The sequence below is a fragment of the Prunus avium genome, chromosome 6 (genome assembly GCF_965620075.1).
Source record: "Prunus avium chromosome 6, drPruAviu1.hap1.1, whole genome shotgun sequence".
NCBI lineage: Eukaryota > Viridiplantae > Streptophyta > Magnoliopsida > Rosales > Rosaceae > Prunus > Prunus avium.
In genome coordinates, this window is record NC_142289.1 from 28,923,134 (window position 1) to 28,942,538 (window position 19,405).

Consider the following 19,405-nt stretch of genomic DNA (forward strand, 5'->3'; position numbering starts at 1 on the left):
ATGGTGATCAATCATTCAAACTAGCATATTAACTTATAAGCATAATGAATAAGAACAAAAACCATAATTGAAACTTGGAAACTAATTCAACTTGAAAACTTAAGAAAAGAATTTACATAACAAAGAAAAATAAATTACAACTAAGAAGCAAAAGGAAAGCTAGAATTGAGAACTAGAAAGCAAAATTAAGAGAATTTGAGGGAGAGAAGGGAAGGGAGCTCTAGAGAAGTGTTTGAGAGCTCCCCCCCTTGGGGTGTGTTTACAAGCTTGGGAAACCTCACTATATATAGGCCTAAGGAAGCTGAAAATCTGAATTAAGTATGGCTAATGCATACAACACTTGTTTTATAAAATCTGAAATGGTTGATGCACTTCACTAATAAATCCCACCAGCAGCCCTAGCTCATCTTCATGTCACCATGACCAAGCTTCCAACCAGAAATAATAGCTCATCCTGAGGTCAGCATGACCAGCAACTTCAAGGGCTTACGAATTGGGCTTCCCTTAAGCAAATTAAGACTTTAAGCACTCAAACTTGAAGTTCAGAATGTCTTCTTTCCATCCATATATCATTTGGGCCAATCCAAGGTCGGAGGAGGAAGTTAAGGCCAAAACAAATTGCTAACTCATTTTGCGCGCTGATAAAATCCATTCTGAGCATGGCTCTGTGTTTGCTAGGTAACAGACTCCACAATTATCCAATGGGGCTGAATTTCTGCTATGTTCTAGTATACACCCATTGGAACAACTTTCATGAAGAATGTGGCCTCATCCGAGCTATGTAGGTTGCTGAAACAAAGCTTGCAATATGACCTACGAAACTGGGCTGGCAGGGAACTGTAGCCAAAATTGAGTTTGTCTTTAAGCTCTTCATCCATTCATCCAAATTAGGCCCTAACATGCATGGATTGCATCATTTACTATCCAAAGCCATCATTATTACCTAAAGCTCAATGAACTGAAAGATAAACACAAAAAGGATTAAAAGCACAAGTTTAACTCAAAAACATAACCAAATCATAAGCTAGAAGGGTACAAAATGATATACAATTATGAACCGATCAGCTACCAATCTGGCTTTGGATCTTACATTGTGTTTTCCCAAAGATTCCATCTTCTTGGCATACACCCATTTACAACCAATTGCTTTCTTCCCCTTTGGTAACTGAACCAGCTTCCAAGTCTCATTTTTATGAAGAGATTTCATCTCCTCATCCATAGATTTCTTCCACTCCACGTTCTCTGAACTTCTGACAGCTTCTTTGTAGGCGGATGGAATATCATCTTCAATAACGGGAAGTGCATATGCCACAATATCAGTAAACCGAGCGGGCTTCCGAATTTCCCTTCTCTGTCTTCTGATTGCAATAAAATCCTGTTGCTGTGGAGGCTCTTGGGTAGGTGCCTCCTCTTCATCATCCTCGTCCTCATCATCAGAATCAACTGTAGGACTAGTGTTTGTAACATCAGACCTTACTGGAACAACTGGAGTCTTCAGTAACTCCACCTGCTTTGAACTACTCATGGTCTTGGTCGCTTCAGTTTCACCTTCATGCTTGTTCTGATTAACCATAGCAGCCTCATCAAAAGTCACATCTCTGCTTACAACAAATTTCTTCTCATCTGGACACCAAAGTCGGTATCCCTTCACGCCAGTGCTAAAGCCCATAAATAGAGCTTTCTTTGCTCTTGGATCCAACTTGCTTTCCTTGACATGGTAGTAAGCAGGACAACCAAATATGTGTAAAAACTTGTAATCAGTACAAGGTTTACCAGACCATACCTCCATGGGCGTTTTGCCCTCGTTCGCAGCAGCCGGCAACCGATTAATGAGATGGCTTGCATAAGTAATCGCCTCAGCCCAAAACGCCATGCCTAAACCAGCATTAGACAACATACACCGAACTTTCTCAAGCAAAGTACGGTTCATGCGCTCCGCCACCCCATTCTGTTGCGGTGTCTCCCTAACCGTGAAGTGCCTCACAATACCCTCATCTTGACAAACTTTCAAGAAAGGATCAGACTTATATTCACCTCCATTATCTGATCTGAGAGTCTTGATCTTTCGACCGCTTTGCGTTTCAATCATCTTTTTCCACTTCAGGAATATCTTCAAGACTTCATCTTTACGCTTCATGGTGTACACCCATATTCTTCTAGAGAAGTCATCAACAAAGGAGACAAAATAATGGCTACCTCCCCAAGATGCATTCTTGGAAGGTCCCCAAACATCAGTGTGAACATAATCAAGAATGCCTTTAGTGTTGTGAATAGCGGTGCCAAAATTTACTCTAGTTTGCTTACCCAACACACAGTGTTCACAGAATTCCAATTTGCATGCCTTTGCACCTTTCAATAAGCCTTGCTTCATCAATCCTTGCAACGCTTTTTCCCCAGCATGCCCAAGACGCATATGCCATAACCTCGTGGTGTCTGTGCTATCTGCGTCAGCAGCTTCGGTGACAGCTGCTCTACCAATAATTGTACTCCCCTGCAAGAAATACAAGTTATTTCGTCTTGTACCTTTCATCACCACCAGTGCCCCGTACACAGCTTTAAGAACTCCACCCTCCATGGTGATCTTGAGACCCTTGGATTCCAAAGCGCCCAATGAGATAAGATTTTTCTTCATATCCGGTACATACCGAACATCACTCAATTCTCTGACTGTTCCATCATGCATCTTCAAACAGATTTTGCCTATCCCTTGTGTTTTGCAAGCATTATTATTGCCCATCAAAACAACTCCACCATCCAGCTCCTCGAAGCTAGAAAACCATTCCCGAATGGGACACATATGATAGGTGCAACTTGAATCCAAAATCCACTCCTCGGAGTGACCATCAGCAGATGAACTAGCCAAAGCAAACTCGAAATCATCATCTCCAGATTTTGCAACATTTGCTTCAGAACCCGCTTTCTCCTTCTCTTTGTTCTTCAATTTGGGGCAGTCTTTCTTCCAATGACCCTTTTGGCGACAAAAGGCACATTCATCTTTAGCAGGAAACTTCCCTCGTGACTTTGAACGAGATTTTCCCCACTCCCCAGATTTTCTTTCCTCTGTTCGACCTCTTGCAACAAGTGCCTCGGTTTGTGAATTGTGAGTCTTCTGATCCCTTTTACGACACTCATGATTCACCAATGCCGCAGACACCTCCTCAAGTTTCACCTCGGATTTTCCATACAACAAAGTAGTTGTCAAATGATCATAATCATCAGGCAATGAATTTAACAAACATAGTGCCTTATCCTCGTCAGGAATTTTCACATCAAGGTTTGCTAAATCAGCAAGTATTTTATTATAATCATTGAGGTGTTCATGCATAGAAATACCTGGACGATACTGAAATCGGAAGAGTCGCTTCTTCAAGAAGAGCCGATTTTCTGCACTCTTGGTCATATACTTCTCCTCCAATTTCGTCCAAAACTCCTTAGCAGAAGTTTCCTTCATATATGGGTATTTCAACTCCTTATCAAGGAACGATCGAATAGTGGCACAAGCATGAAGATTAATTCGCGTCCACTGCTTGTTATCAATATCTTCTGGTTTATCCTCCAGAACTATATCCAATTCTTGTTGATACAACACATCCATAACTTCACATTGCCACATACCAAAACTATTAGAGCCATTGAATTTCTCAACCTCTAACCTTGTAGTGGCGATTGGATGTCTACTTGATGTAGGTGCTGACGAAGACGATGCCGACTCCTTCTCCTTCACAGATTCATCTTTATCTCCAGCCATCAAATCCACCCGGCACTATTCACGGCTACTGTAGCAAATCACTATTCACAGCTACTGTAGCATGCCAATTTCCCCAGTCGAAAACTGGAGCTCTGATACCACTTGTTGTGCGGAAGCGTCAACCAAGTGCGAGTGAAAATAAACACAACTAGCAGGAGATAAAATGAACACAAACAACACCAACAAGAACACCAAGATTTATACTGGTTCGGCAATGCCTACATCCAGTTTGGAGACGACGGAGTATTCACTATAATCGAATGAGAGAATACAATAGTGTTTAACACTCAGAAACCCAAGCCCCAAATATACCCAAGCTCACACACTCAAGAATATAAGGAGAATACAAATTGAGTACAATTTTAGAGAAAAGAAAAAATAACCAACAACAACAACAAATGTTTGCTGCCCAACTCTTTATTTTTCTTTCTCTCTGCCAACTTCTCTCTCTGCAGCTCTACTACTCCCTTTCTTCAGCTGCTGCAATGCTTCTCTATTTATTGAGAAGCCAACGAGTGAAGACCAGCTAGACAAATTATGAAGCCAACTATGAAGTCAGAAAGCCAACCAAGTTTGCATGGCTTTTGTCTCCCACGAGCTCCCATATGCTGTTGTCCAAAGGCAAGTTGTAGCTGTCAATATTCTTCTGCAGCTGCAAAGCTCAATGTTTCTCTGCAAAGGTGCTGCAAAGATGTTATTCACCTGCAAAGCTGCTGCCCCCACTTACAGCAACCTCCCACAATATTTGGTCGGCTGACACAAGTCTTCCTTTGGCCATGTGATGGCTAGTGTGGCAGCCATCATGAAGAAACTATCAACACACGTGGGTGCAATTTTGAGCCAATAATCAACACTTCTCTCACACAATCCAAATAGGATGCATGTTTAATGCGAGGCCAGACTCTCTTCCAATATTTTGAGACTGGTTTCTGCAGAAGACTTTTGTGTTTCATCTATCCCCTTGATTAATTTAGTTGAAGTTGATGCCCTTGAGGTCACGTCTGTTGAACTAGAAGAATCAGCTTTGGTACATTCGCCATGAGCCATGGCTACATTAAGCTGATGATCATCCACAGCAGGCGGATTAATCTGCTCAAAGGTTTTCTCACCAACAAGAATACTTACAACATCTGCCATTCTTGGCCTTAGAGTAGGAGATATACTCGTGCACATCACAGCCAAGGTTAAGATGGTGATGGCTTGTTTTGCATCATAAATGCCGGACAAATTTTTATCCACCAAGTCCACGAGGCTTCCATTTTTATATGCAACATAAGCCTGCAGTAAAATGATGAGGGTTTAGAATTCAAAGTGTGCATGTTCACTTTCAAGTAGGAGAAATTAAAAAACACCATACGTCTTGTCAGTTTTACTTACCATGTCCAAGAGATACTCACTCTCATGGTTAAATTTGTATCCTGCATTTTTCTTCCCACTAACAATTTCGAGTATAACCACCCCAAAACTGTAAACATCAACTTTGCTTGTTACAAATCCTTGAACTGCATACTCAGGTGCCATATATCCGCTGCGTCAACGACAATAAAGCATAAATTCAAATTATATTTGCATAATGCACCCGTCATAGTATGAGTTGAATTTCATGGTATTATTTTATACAGTATTTCAGAAAGCGAAAGGTATTTGTTTTTTGTACACTTACTTTGGTGCTTCCACTTTGATGATCATAAGTTGTTCTTCTTCTGTATACAGGCTTGCCATTCCAAAGTCCGAGATCTTAGCATTAAGAGCGCCATCAAGGAGGATATTTTCAGCTTTGATATCCCTATGAACCATCTTGAGTCTAGGGTGCTCATGAAGATGATCTAAACCCCTCGCTATTCCCAGGCAAATGTTAAATCTATTTTCCCAATTAAACTTCAATCTGGACTTCGAGCCTGCAAGTCACATGAATGATGACCACTTTAGCATTCTATGCATATATTCCTCCAGTTTAGTCTAAACCGTAAACGACTTTATTTTTGTCATAAACACTGTATCAGAACAGAAAACACAAGTCACTACAACAGAAAAACCCTTTCATGACACTTGATTTGTGTCATGGAAGGCATTTAATGACGCGGGGTAAGCGTCGTAACATGCGTCATCGAATGGAGGGTCATGGAAAGTTTTCTCAAAAGGCAACATCTGGTATGCGTCACCTAATGGTATTTCGATGGTATTTCAATGACGAGTGAGTACTGGGTTTTATTTCTCAATATAAAAGCACTACACGGTATGAAGAGGAAAATGTTGGCTAAGCTAAAATGAATGTAAGTATCTCTATTTTGTACACAAAAGGAGGAAGTATACTGCTCCTAGAATATAGAATAAAACAATTTGATGTTGTGCTTGAAGAATTAGAAAAGGGAGGAGAAAAGATGAATTACCAAAAAAAGCGTCTGCAATGGACAGGTTTGGCATATATTCATAGATGAGCAAATGTAACCCTTCTCCAAAATAAGCATCCAACAATTGAACAAGGTTCTCATGCCTCAATTACTTTAAGGTATAGAATTCATTTAATAATTCCTCAATTTTTTCTTTTGAGTGAGTAGAAAGTCTTTTAACAGCTACAGTAGTTTGACCACCTTCCAGTTCAGCCTGCATCAACACAATAGACTAATGTTATATATCTGAGCAAAAATTGCAACAGTGAAAAGATACCTTATAAACCACACATTAAGTTCACAATGTAAAAGTATACCTTATAAACCCTTCCAAAATGCCCTCTACCGATCTCCATTTTGCTGCTAAACTTTCGAGTTGCACCTATTAATTCTTGAAGGGTAACATGTTTATCTTGACCTATCTGTATTTCTGTTCCGGGAAGAATCAAAGATGACATGTTAACTGGGAAATAAGAATTCTTAAAAAAGGGCATGTTGCAGTATAGTTGTAGCTTCACTCACCTCTCAACTCTCTTTTCCCCAGCCAGCCCATTTTCCACATGAAAGCTAATAGAAGCAATAGAACGACTACACTTGAAGGTAGAGTAATAATCAATGCTTTCTTCAATTTTCGCCACAATGCATAGCGTTGGGGAACTTCTAAAGGCACTAGTAAAAAAAACCCCTTGCGCGACCAAATTTTGCGCGACGAAACACAATTCGTCGCTCAAAGTGACTTTGCGCGACGAAAATTAAACTTCGTCGCTCAAAGTCTTACGCGACTAAATTTTGCGCAACGAAACACAAATCGTCGCACAAAGCCATTTTGCGCGACAAACCTTTGCGCGACGACAAAACATTGTCACTCAAAATAACTTTGCGCGACGAAACAATAAAATTCGGTGCACAAAGTCTTGCGCGACGAAGTGTGGTTCGTCTCATAATGTCTTTACAAAAATAAACAAAATAAAAAATTATTTTTAAAAATCTTTGGATGACTTTGCGCGACGAAACAATAAAATTCGGTGCACAAAGTCTTGCGCGACGAAGTGTGGTTCGTCTCGTAAAGTCTTTACAAAAATAAAGAAAATAAAAAATTATTCGTAAAAATCTTTGCATGACTTTGCGCGACGAAACAATAAAATTCGGTGCACAAAGTCTTGCGCGACGAAGTGTGTTTCGTCTCGCAAAGTCTTTACAAAAATAAAATAAAAATAAAAATTTATAAAAATCTTTGCATGACTTTGCGCGACGAATGTCTAAACTTCGTCTCGCAAAGTCTTTACAAAAATAAAAATTAATTAATTAAAAAAATTATTTTGTTAGAAAAATATAATATTTTTAATGTATTATATTTTAAATTGACGATCAAATTGGGTCATTGTATTCATATAGGGTCAAGGAGTGTAGCTATAAAAAATCATCAAAATCGAAATTGAAATAACCGTTAAATCGTGATTTTTCGTTTATAACCGTCGAAAAGTTTTGTCCTATTACTTGATCTCTGATTGTTTATTTTTTCCGAATTTTGGCGTATATGATCTTGAAGTATAAACAAACAAGTTTGACGGTTGGATCTTTGAAACTAGTTTCGTAGAATGCGTATGCCATCAAAACAATATATTCACTAACAATTAAGAGTTTATTTATACTTTCATTAAATACAACATAAGATTTTGTGGTATCCACTAGTGTAAATATTTTAAATTGAATATCAAATTGAGTCATTGTATTCATATAGGTTCAAGGAGTGTAGCTGTAAAAAATCATCAAAATCGGAGTTAAAATAACCGTTAAATCATGATTTTTGTTTATAACCATCGAAAAGTTTTGTCCCATTACGTGATCTCTGAATGTTTATTTTTTCCGATTTTTAGGGTATACGATCTCAAAATATAAACAAACAAGTTTGACGGTTGGATCGTTGAAACTAGTTTCATAGAATACATATGCCATCAAAACAATATATTCACTAACAATTAAGAGTTTATTTATACTTTCATTAAATATAACATAAGATTTTGTGGTATCCACTAGTGTAAATATTTTAAATTGACGATCGAATGCAGTCATTGTATTCATATAGGGTCAAGGAGTGTAGCTATAAAAAATCATCAAAATCAGAGTTGAAATAACCGTTAAATCGTGATTTTTCGTTTATAACCGTTGAAAATTTTTGTCCTATTACTTAATCTCTGAATGTTTATTTTTTCCGATTTTTGGTGTATATGATCTCGAAGTGTAAACAAACAAGTTTGATGGTTGGATCGTTGAAACTAGTTTCGTAGAATGCGTATGCCATCAAAACAATATATTCACTAACAATTAAGAGTTTATTTATACTTTTATTAAATATAACATAAGATTTTGTGGTATCCACTAGTGTAAATATTTTAAATTGACAATCGAATGCAGTCATTGTATTCATATAGGGTCAAGGAGTGTAGCTGTAAAAAAATCATCAAAATCAGAGTTGCAATAACCGTTAAATCTTGATTTTTCATTTATAACCATCAAAATGTTTTGTCCCGTTACTTGATCTCTGAAAAAAAGAATTTCCCGATTTTTGGCATATATGATCTCGATGTGTAAACAAACAAGTTTGATGGTTGGATCGCTGAAACTAGTTTCATAGAATGTGTATGCCATCAAAATAATATATTCACTAACAATTAAGAGTGTATTTATACTTTCATTAAATATAGCATAAGATTTTGTGGTATCCACTAGTGTAAATATTTTAAATTGATGATCGAATGCAGTCATTGTATTCATATAGGGTCAAGGAGTGTAGTTGTAAAAAATCATCAAAATCAGAGTTGAAATAACCGTTAAATCTTGATTTTTCTTTTATAACCGTCGAAATGTTTTGTCCCATTACTTGATCTCTTAATGTTTAAATTTTCCAAATTTTGGCGTATATGATCTTGAAGTATAAACAAACAAGTTTGACGGTTGGATCATTGAGTAGCTTTAAATTTGTTTATTTTGTACGTATAACACTTAAGAAATTGAATAGTATATATATTTATTAGTAGCTTTAAAATTTTTTTAATACTTTGCACGACCAATATAATAATTCATCGCGCAAAGTATACTCTAAAAATTTGGGCGGGTACCAAAAATGCGAATTTATTTAAAAAAAAAATTTACGACTTTGCGCGACTAATATATTGTAGTTCGTCGCGCAAAGTATACTCTAAAAATTTGGCGAGTACCAAAAATGGGAATTTAAAAAAAAAAAAAATTACGACTTTGTGGGACGAATATATAGTTCGTCGCGCAAAGTTTTGAGGGACTAATATCTAGTCGTTCATCACGCAAAGTATACCCGAAAAATTTGGGCAGGTACCAACAATGCGAATTTTTTTAAAAAAAAAATTACGACTTTGCGGGATGAATATATAGTTCGTCGCGCAAAGGTTTGTGGGACCAATATATAATCATTCATCGCGCAAAGTATACCCGAAAAATTTGGGCGGGTACCAAAAATGCGAATTTTTTTTTAATTTGTTTTTAAAAAAAATTACGACTTTGCGGGACGTATATATAGTTCGTCGCGCAAAGTTTTGAGGGACTAATATATATTCATTCGTCGCGCAAAGTATACCCGAAAAATTTGGGCAGGTACCAAAAATGCGAAATTTTTTTTAAAATTTTTTTCCAACTTTGTGCGACCAATATATAGTAGTTCATCGCGCAAAGTATACTCTAAAAATTTGGTGGGTACCAAAAATGGGAATTTGAATAAAAAAAATTTACGACTTTGCGGGACCAATATATAGTCGCTCGTCGCGCAAAGTATACTCGAAAAATTTGGGCGGGTACCAAAATGGGAGCGGGAATATTGTGGTCGCGCAAAACTTTGAGCGACCAAAATTTAGTCGCGCAAAACCCTAAAAATTTGGGCGCGCACCAAAAATGGGAATTTTTTTTTAAATTTTTTTTCGAGACTTTGCGCGACCAATATATTGTTTCGTCGCGCAAAGTGATACGGTTTTTAAAACCAAAATAACACCTCCACCATTTTCTCAATGTCTTCTACTCTTACCTCTCCTCTCTCTTTCCTTCTCCCCAAATCCTACCCTTTCTCTCACACTCACTCCTCTCACTTAATCTCTCATCTCTCTCTTCACTATCTCTCACTCTCACTCACTCTCTTATCTCTCTTTTCATCATCTCTCACTCTCACTCACTCTTTCATCTCTCTCTCTCACTATCTTCTCTATTCTCTCACACTCACTTCTCCCTCTCATTCTCACTCACTCAAAATCTTGCCAAAAGGTATGTTCTCTCCAAACTTTAATTTTTTTTTTTCATTAATATGTGTTTTTGGAGTTAGTTTTGAGTTTATGCCAATTTTTTGTTATTTTGTTGTTATTTGACAATATTTGTTTTTTTTGTAGGGAATCGTCGAGACTTTGATGGCTAAAGTTGAGGATTTGGACGCTATCGAAACATATCATCCGCCACTACCACCACAATAGGCTTGTAGATTTTATTATTGTACTTTGTTAATTTATGTGTACATTTTGAATATTATATATATTGGATAATTTGACCACTATTTTTCATATGTAATTTTATTTTGAATATGTCAATTTAAATTAAAGTAATTAAAAAAAATAAAATCATACAATTAAATTAAATTTAAAAAGTAAAAATTTGAAAAATTAATATAATGAAATTGATATAAGAGAAATAATAAAACAAAATGTCAAAAACCTTGGGCGACAAAATATTTCGTCGAGCAAACTATTAAACTAGTTTATTTTAATTAAAAAATTTTAAAAATTAAAATTAAAAAAAAATTGAATATTTCGTCGCGCAAAGATTTGCGTGACATTAGGATTCGTCGCGCAAAGTGTATTTGTGCGACGTTAACTTTCGTCGCGCAAAGTAATTAATATTCGTCGCGCAAAGTAATTAATATTCGTCGTGCAAAGTGTATTTGCGCGACGTTAACTTTCGTCGCGCAAAGTTGATAGTATTCGTCACGCAACAAAAAATAATTTTCGTCGCGCAAAACCTTTCTTTACGATCTTTGCGCGATAGAACTTGCGCGACCAAAACTTCGTCGCGCAAAGTGTTTTTTGTAGTAGTGAGGAGGGATAACTTTTCACCACAAGAGAAAAGTCAAACTTCTTTAAAAGAAGTTAATTCAGTATATGTGCAGTCTAACAAGATTAAACTAATTAACTGAAATGAAAACTGCCTGCTTGCAACCATTTTGGTAAATTAATGGGGCACACACATGATGACCATATAAGCCAAGGGGTTCAAGTGTAGCTTGGAACCAACCGGAAGAAACTAAAGTCATAACCTTTTGAATTACCTGGAGTTACGGCAATAGCTGAAATGAGAGGTCCATTTGAAGTAGGCGGGTCGTCATCTCCATATCCCCTTCCAGCCCAGTAGAAGGAAATCTCCAATAGACTATTGTTAACATCAGCTAGGAAATTTATGTTTTGAGGTGTAACTGGACCCTTTTCCTCTTTTTTAATTTCGAAATTCGTTTGCACTCTATTTCCCTACAACAAATGCTTCTTTTAACACTGGTAGAGAGTAAAACATGCTCTAATATAGCAGTACTCAATTTAGTGACAAATAATAAGAATAACTGAATAACATTGTATATGATTCCCGTCTCCTTATTCTTCTATATGATTCCGTCTCCTTACTCTATTACCTGGATATAAATGTCAAATGCCCGTCTCCTTATTCTTCTATATGATTCCGTCTCCTTGGATACTTCCTCAGCAAAGCGAAGGGTCACATTGTATTTGCCTTCGTTTAAACAGAAAGCATAATAACTTAGGAAGACAGGGGCAATCCGAGCATTTAAATATAAGTCTGTCTCAGGAACAGCAATTCCGCCTAGCTGGTTCTCTATGAAATTACTAGAATTGTACTCTGGTGATAAGTAGTCTCCAGAAATGCTATAAGCCCAGCTTTTAGATGGACTAATATAATAGAGTGAAGTTGAATTATCTGCATCATATTCTTTGCCACCAAAATTTACTCTCTCTGTTAAAGGAAAGAAATTGGTCAACTGTTGTGATTACCTCAATCTTAGTAATTAGCTAAGTTCACGGTCATTACAGCTATTGTGATTTACATACTTAGAATAGATTCCATGTTTACTTAGAATAGAACTTTCATTCTGTATAAATCTTGTACATTACGATCTCAAGGTATCAATACAATATACAGCTTTCTACATTCTTTCATGGTATCAGAGCACCAACATAGGTGACTCTGTCCAGCACGTCTTCCGCTACCAAAACCAAACACACAAACAACCAACCTACACAGCCCATCAACATGGGTGATGAAAACTCATCCGGATCTGAAACCAACATGTCTGATCCACTTACCCTACACCATTCCGACTCACCCGGTCTGGTTCTAGTTTCTAAACCTCTCGAAGGCCATGACTATGGTCAATGGAGTCGCTCGATGCGAATTGCCTTGAGCGCTAAAAACAAACTAGGATTCATTGACGGGACTATCAAAGCCCCAGCAAAAACTGATGCCAAATTCTCCATTTGGCAGAGATGCAACGATATGGTGTTATCCTGGATTTTGCACTCACTACATCCCGACATCGCAAGCAGTGTACTTTACTGCACCAGCGCATCCATGGTGTGGAATGATCTTAAAGATCGGTTCTCACAAAGCAACGACTCCCGAATTTACCAAATCCGTCAAGAAATTGCCGAACATCGACAAGGCCATCTTTCGATTTCAGAGTATTACACCAAACTCAAGGCCTTATGGGATGAATTGGATTCATATCATGAACCCATCATCTGCACTTGCGAAGGTTCCACAACACGTGCTTCCAGAGAAGAGAAGGAGAGAGTCATGCAATTTTTAATGGGTCTGAACGAACCTTATTCAACTGTGCGTGGGTCAATTCTGATGATGTCACCGATCCCAGACACACGTCGTGTCCATGGCTTGATCCTCCAACACGAAAGGCAGCTGGACGTGGCAAATCGACAGACCGGATCCCATGCCATGCAAATCATACGTTCTGCGAACACCAAGGGCGGCACCAATCTAGGCAACTCGACAGCAGCGGCGAAACCCTCTGGTGCTGGGGACGGAAAACACAGCTCCAACTTCAGGAAGTCTCTGAAATGTTCTTATTGTGATGGAGACACCCACACAATTGACAACTGCTTTTTCCTTAATGGATTTCCTGTGGGCCACAAACTCCATGGGAAGAATGTCAAGCCCAAAAACAAACGGGCTGCTTACACTGCTGAAAAGGATCCAACCCCAGGGCCCCACGTCAAATCCAATGGCAGCCACCACTTGTGAACTCACTTGGTTGCGATATCTCTTACGGGACTTACAAGTGGAACACAACCAACCAGCCACCTTACTCTGTGACAACAAAGCAGCGCTCTACATTGCAGCCAACCTAGTGTATCATGAACGGACCAAGCACATTGAATTGGATTGCCATACCGTTCGTGAGAGAATTCAAAATGGGGAGATCAAGACAGTTCATGTGCAAACCAAACATCAAGTTGCAGATATTTTTACTAAGCCACTACCTGCCCCCTTGTTCCAATCCCATCTTGGCAAGTTGGGTGTAATTGACATTCACACTCCAACTTGAGGGGGAGTGTTAAAGGAAAGAAATTGGTCAACTGTTGTGATTACCTCAATCTTAGTAATTAGCTAAGTTCACGGTCATTACAGCTATTGTGATTTACATACTTAGAATAGATTCCATGTTTACTTAGAATAGAACTTTCATTCTGTATAAATCTTGTACATTACGATCTCAAGGTATCAATACAATATACAGCTTTCTACATTCTTTCACTCTCACCAGTGGCGGAGCTAGGATTCTTAGCATGGAGGAGCCAAAATTTCAAAATCACTTCCACATAGATTTTTTATCTTCAATTGGGAGGGCCATCACTAATCTAATTACAGTAATTGTATTGCTATAACATATATTTTATAATATATTACAATAGATTAAAAATTAAATGGGGGGGCCAGGGCCATGGCAGGCCTGGCTATGGCTCCGCCCCTGTCTCTCACCACCGCAGTTTATAAACAAGGAACGCTCTGCAAGAAACAATATTGTTAGTCAGAAAGGGATTAGATTAGATAAAATAAAGTACAAAAGAGTTACTTCGCTTATATACGCGTCAAAACTATTGTTGAAGTATGTAACGATCATATTCTATTGCCAATTTTCAATCGATAGTCTAACAACATAATACAGCAGACTTCTTGGTCAGAGCATTACTCAGCAAAGATTTTTTTATTAATGAAGGGCTCAGAAGAAGCCAGGACAATGTTGTATACATGTCTGAAGAACCAACCAAACTCACGTTTAGATTTTCGTCCAAGACAATGCCCATCCATGTTTTTCCTTGGATCCCTGAATAACCAACGAATTTGTAAGAAATGGCTCGCTTTATTTAAAATATTAACATACTAGAACAGATAAAATATTAACATACACAAATGGTTTATCTGGATTATTGGTTGAACTGCGGCAGCAGACAAACAAGTTCCTGAAAGGAAAAGGATCTCATCATAATTCCACATGCAACTAGATTGGTAACAATAGAAAAAGAAAATTAATGCCAATTCTTACAGATGATCTCGCTTATCGTCTGGCACTACGAAGCTAACTTCGGAAAAGTTATTGTACGACAGATCCCTGAAAAGACATATAGTCAAATTTCATAGCTGATGGAATAATGTGGGAACATAATACGCTCCTAGAAAATGATGTTGGCTTAGATAAGGATTTTTATTTTCCATATAATTAATTAATTATTCATATCACAATAACTATTCATTGCATTGATATAATTCAAGTTAAGAAGACACTCAAATATCAGCTTGAAATTAACTCAGAATTCAAACAGCGCCCTTTTGGTCTTAATCAAGTGCACAAATGGCTTTAAGAAACTACGATGCTACCAAACAATTCCTAAATAGTTTCCTTTTAATTGCTAGGCTGTTGTTCTTTCATATATCATATGGGCACGCAAGGTTTACTACCGCATGTAAACAACCAGATTGACATCAATTGTACGTTCAAAAAGCAACGATCCTAATTCTAAGAAATCTCAAAAGTTAAAGTTCCACTTAGTGAACTTGAGTCATAAACATCTTTAAACTGGTCTTACTTTAATCCCAAAGGTGTTAAAGGAAATTATAGCTTTCGGACAATCATTGTTTAAGAAATAAAGATCAATTATCAAGATACTAAGCTTTCGGACTTACTTGACAGCCAATGCATGAAGATAAAAATAGCTGTACATAGTTTAAGAATTTGAATATAGAAGCTTACAATCTAGTCATGACTGCATCAAGGACCCAAGCAGGGATTGTGTCATTAAGTTTATTTTTTGCCAAGGACCTGAGGAGAGAGAAAGTTAATAATAGAATACTAACATCAACAAGAGTTCGGTTGTCTTTTGTGTAGCAAAAACACACGAATTTCATTCACTTACAAGTGAGTTAAATTTAAACCTTTCATGGATTGTGGGATTCGTCCGGTTAAATTGTTAAAGCTCAAATCCCTGTTAAGAATACATAGAGGCATTAACAACTTGGGAACTTAGTTAACTAGTCTGTGAGATGAATTGTATCAAAGTACATTCAAAAGCTGGAATTGAAACAAATCAGTAAAAAGCATAAACATAAACCATTACTCTAGAGAGAGAGAGAGAGAGAGAGAGAGAGAGAGAGAGAGAGAGAGAGAGAGAGAGAGAGAGAGAGACTCACAAGTATTTTAAATTTGACATTTTACCAATGTATTCAGGGATTTCACCGGTGATGGAACAGTTCCTTAATATCCTATAGAAACCATGAGAAGAGGTGAGTGAGTGGATAAATCATGAACATGAGATGTTTACATCTAGTGATGCTGACTGCATAAGAAATTATGCACAAAGACTCTTGCAGAGCATAATAAAGCTTGTTAAAAGTTTAAATCTGGCCAGTGAACATGAATTAATTCAACTCTTTGCCCTGTACATGTTTTTGTATTAAATCTCTTAAAAATTGAATAGATGTGTGCGACATGCAATAAAAACCATTTACAGAGTGTATATATTGCTCAGGTTTGCAAATCGTGGGAATTGGAAACCAGAGTTTGCTACGTTACTGATCATTCTGCAAAATGGACACAAAAAATTCATCACGAAAACAGAGCTGCTGATTTTTCTTTTTTCTTTTTCCTTTTTTCTGAAAAAGTGGGTTAATGAAACAGAAGGGGACGATGTACTTACAAAACCCCAAGACTGGAGTAATTAAAAAGTTCTGCAGGTAGACTCCCTTCAAAATTGTTTCCCAAAATTGACCTGTGAGCAGTGCAGAGTAATATTAAATTCAGATGTACATATCAATTTTGACAATTCATTTTGTTTTAACTCTAGCACAAAAAAAATTTAACTGTCAATGTCTCTATGAGATAACAAGCTACAGACAATTCATTTTGTTGTAGGCATGATCAGCACCTCATATTTGAGAAGCTTAATATGTAGAATAGCTCTTGGAATTATATTCCCAAAGATTTACATGATACAAATTGCATGCAGTAACGTAAAGGAAAACTTACAGTGAATATAGTTGGGTGCATTTTCGGATGAAGTCAGCTGGAAAGCGACCAGACATATAGTTGCCAGATATTGAACTGCATTGGCCAATTAGGCTCTCTCAAAAATTAATAAATTCACCTTACTGTAGATTGCGGGCATCAAGAACATTAAATAAAGAAAAATCCTGCTACAGTCACCAAATTTTTTTTCCTCAAATGACGTGGCTGTGTTTCATTTATTCAAATCTGGGTCCACTATTGACCCCATTTATTTCCAACAAAATACTAAAGATGTGCATCCACATATCATTTGGTAAGCAAATTTGGTGACTCTAACATTATTAAATGAGAAACACTTACAATATGCTCATCTGAGTAAGATTGGCATAATCCGGGAATTCCCCAGTGAGATCATTGGATGTCGCCCAACTTCCACAACATGAGAGCAAAACAACGTAATCCCAGTAGAGATTTAAGTACCAAAATTTTCTCCTTGTTTTCTCATGATATATATATATATATATCATGAGGCCTACAACTTAGTTAGAACCTTAAACTTACCAACTCTTCTAGGGACTTTAGGCACTGATACCAGGTACTGGCCCAGACTCTTAAGAGCAAAATTTTCTCAATCGATTTTAAGCTTTCGTGCAGAAGGTAGTGTAGAGACGTAGAGAATAAACATAATTATTATGAGGAATTCAAACATACAAAGCCAAAACCAAGGATAATAATATAGAGAAAGTAAATACGATATCAAACGAAATATCATTAATATTCAGCAAACTTACATAGAAGCAGGGAAAGCAGTAGTGCTTAACAGAAGCTTTGCAGAAGCAGCACTTGAAAAATACTCAAAACACTCCAAAACACTCGAAATACAAAGTTTATTTTCTACTTGAGAGGCGATCTTTTTCGGTGCTCCACCGAGGAGGAGAAGCCCTTCATTTAAAGCCTCCTGGCTGTTGACGTGTCAATAAGAGACAGAAGATCACAAAGCAGCCTACAGTAGAGCGACATCTTCACTTTAATGATTCTGGCTGAACTTTCACGCAAACGGCCAAAAAAGGAAAAAGGCAGACTCTTACAAAAGGCAAATAAAAACAGAGTAAAAGCAGGAGCATCTTGCTTTTACCAGAGAAAACGTAAAAGTAAAAAGCTTTATCAAAAATTACAGTAAACACAATTTGTCTTCTTATCAGACATAATATTACTTAGGCCCACCATAAAGATCTGCATGGAGATCCGGATGAAAGTGGTCAAGCATGTCTTCATTAGCAAAAGGGTCCACCTCATCTTCAGGTTGAATGGCGGAAGCTGATGCCATCGACTCATCATCTAAATCCAGGATCTCGAAGACTTTCTTTTTCAAATCTTCTTTTGATGAAGACGAGCCTGGCTGATCTATCAGCATCTGTAGCCTTTGGGAAACACTTAGACTGGCAGAAGAAGTGACTAAAGGCTGAGCAACAACAGGATCAAAGGATGGAATAATTGCTGGGGAAATCTTGGCAGGAACTAAATGGTCTCTTGTGAATTTATCCCACCAACGAATTAAGATACTTCAGACTAAGTTAGGAATATAGGTCCATTCCTCATCAATGTCTTCCGAGATAACATATTCCCATTTTAATATCCAAGGTAGTTCATACATTATCATGAATCACATGACCAAAGTCCTCTGATCAGGATGATTTTTATTCCATTTACAAAATTTCATTTGAAAAGACTCCTTAATTTCAGCAGGAAGGTATTCCATAGTAGGACCCCAGATAAGGAAAAAGCTCTTGAACCAATTCGGGAGTTCTTTCAGAGCTCGAAGCTTAAATTGGATAAACCAAGTATGAGAATAGTTTTGATTTTGAAAACATAAGACATATTCCCATGCTTTTTTATAATCCCAGAAATTATATGAATATGGCCTAATTTCAGGATGGATAAATCTTTTAGCCCTTTCAGGGCTAGGACCCCATTCTTCCAAGGAAATAACATTTAGAATTTGGATTTTGGAAAAGGCTATCGTGTTGGTATTTTCACCTCTATGACGATGAACTATATTAACAGATTTAGTTTCAATTATGAGAGTTTCATAGAATAGACGGGGATTATTTAAGGGAGGAAGGTTATCCCTGAAATATTTTTCAGCTAGAAAATTCGGATGTTTGTCCAGATCATTCATTTCAATAATTGCTACAGACATATTCATATACTCACGGAATGGATTTTCAGCAATCTGCTTCTCCTTACCCTTATTATATGGAGAAGAAGTCATCAAAGGCTTTGGATCAGACGGGGATGACCTAGCAAGAGCTCCTGAAGAGCTCCTACCGGGAGTCATTTGTCCGGAACTCCTGGTTCGCACCCTGCAAAAATTCTCGAGTTAAGAAATCAGGGAGCGCATTAGTTTCACCTTTAATAAATTCAATATCAAAATCGAAAGCAGAAAGTATTCCTTGCCATCTTACAAAAAAAAAATTTGATGCTAAATTTTTTACATCTTTAAACAAAATGCCTTTTGCAGCCTTGCAATCCACTCTTATCAAGAATTTTTTACAAGTGGTATTGTTAGGAAGGTCGTACTAAGACGAGTCCGTAGACATGCGGTGGGTTTGAATCGGACTTTTAACAAGAGAGATACGAGGTAAAAACCTCCAGTGGCACAATCGTAATATTTTTGAA

At 37.3% G+C, this 19,405-nt stretch overlaps 3 protein-coding genes across 3 annotated transcripts; all 3 read right to left on the bottom strand.

The window, feature by feature from the left end:
- Nucleotides 1-4,633: 4,633 nt before the first annotated feature.
- Nucleotides 4,634-6,321, bottom strand: LOC110747528 (putative LRR receptor-like serine/threonine-protein kinase At1g53440). The gene is made up of 4 exons (XM_088254675.1): nt 6,139-6,321; nt 5,412-5,646; nt 5,126-5,276; nt 4,634-5,026 (listed from the first exon to the last, which is right to left on the bottom strand). Exons 1-4 carry the CDS (start codon nt 6,170-6,172, stop codon nt 4,634-4,636), a joined length of 813 nt encoding a protein of 270 aa, XP_088110801.1. The 5' UTR covers nt 6,173-6,321.
- On the bottom strand, nt 6,248-12,276 carry LOC148293989 (putative LRR receptor-like serine/threonine-protein kinase At1g07650). The gene is made up of 5 exons (XM_088254676.1): nt 12,261-12,276; nt 11,828-12,165; nt 11,474-11,669; nt 6,456-6,601; nt 6,248-6,352 (listed from the first exon to the last, which is right to left on the bottom strand). Exons 1-5 carry the CDS (start codon nt 12,274-12,276, stop codon nt 6,248-6,250), a joined length of 801 nt encoding a protein of 266 aa, XP_088110802.1.
- Nucleotides 12,277-15,339: 3,063 nt separating this feature from the next.
- LOC110774475 (uncharacterized) lies at nt 15,340-17,175 on the bottom strand. Its single transcript, XM_088255314.1, has 7 exons — nt 17,087-17,175; nt 16,748-16,822; nt 16,419-16,490; nt 16,231-16,302; nt 15,913-15,984; nt 15,639-15,707; nt 15,340-15,544 (listed from the first exon to the last, which is right to left on the bottom strand). Exons 1-7 carry the CDS (start codon nt 17,095-17,097, stop codon nt 15,472-15,474), a joined length of 444 nt encoding a protein of 147 aa, XP_088111440.1. The 5' UTR covers nt 17,098-17,175; the 3' UTR covers nt 15,340-15,471.
- Between the last annotated feature and the right edge of the window lie 2,230 nt (nt 17,176-19,405).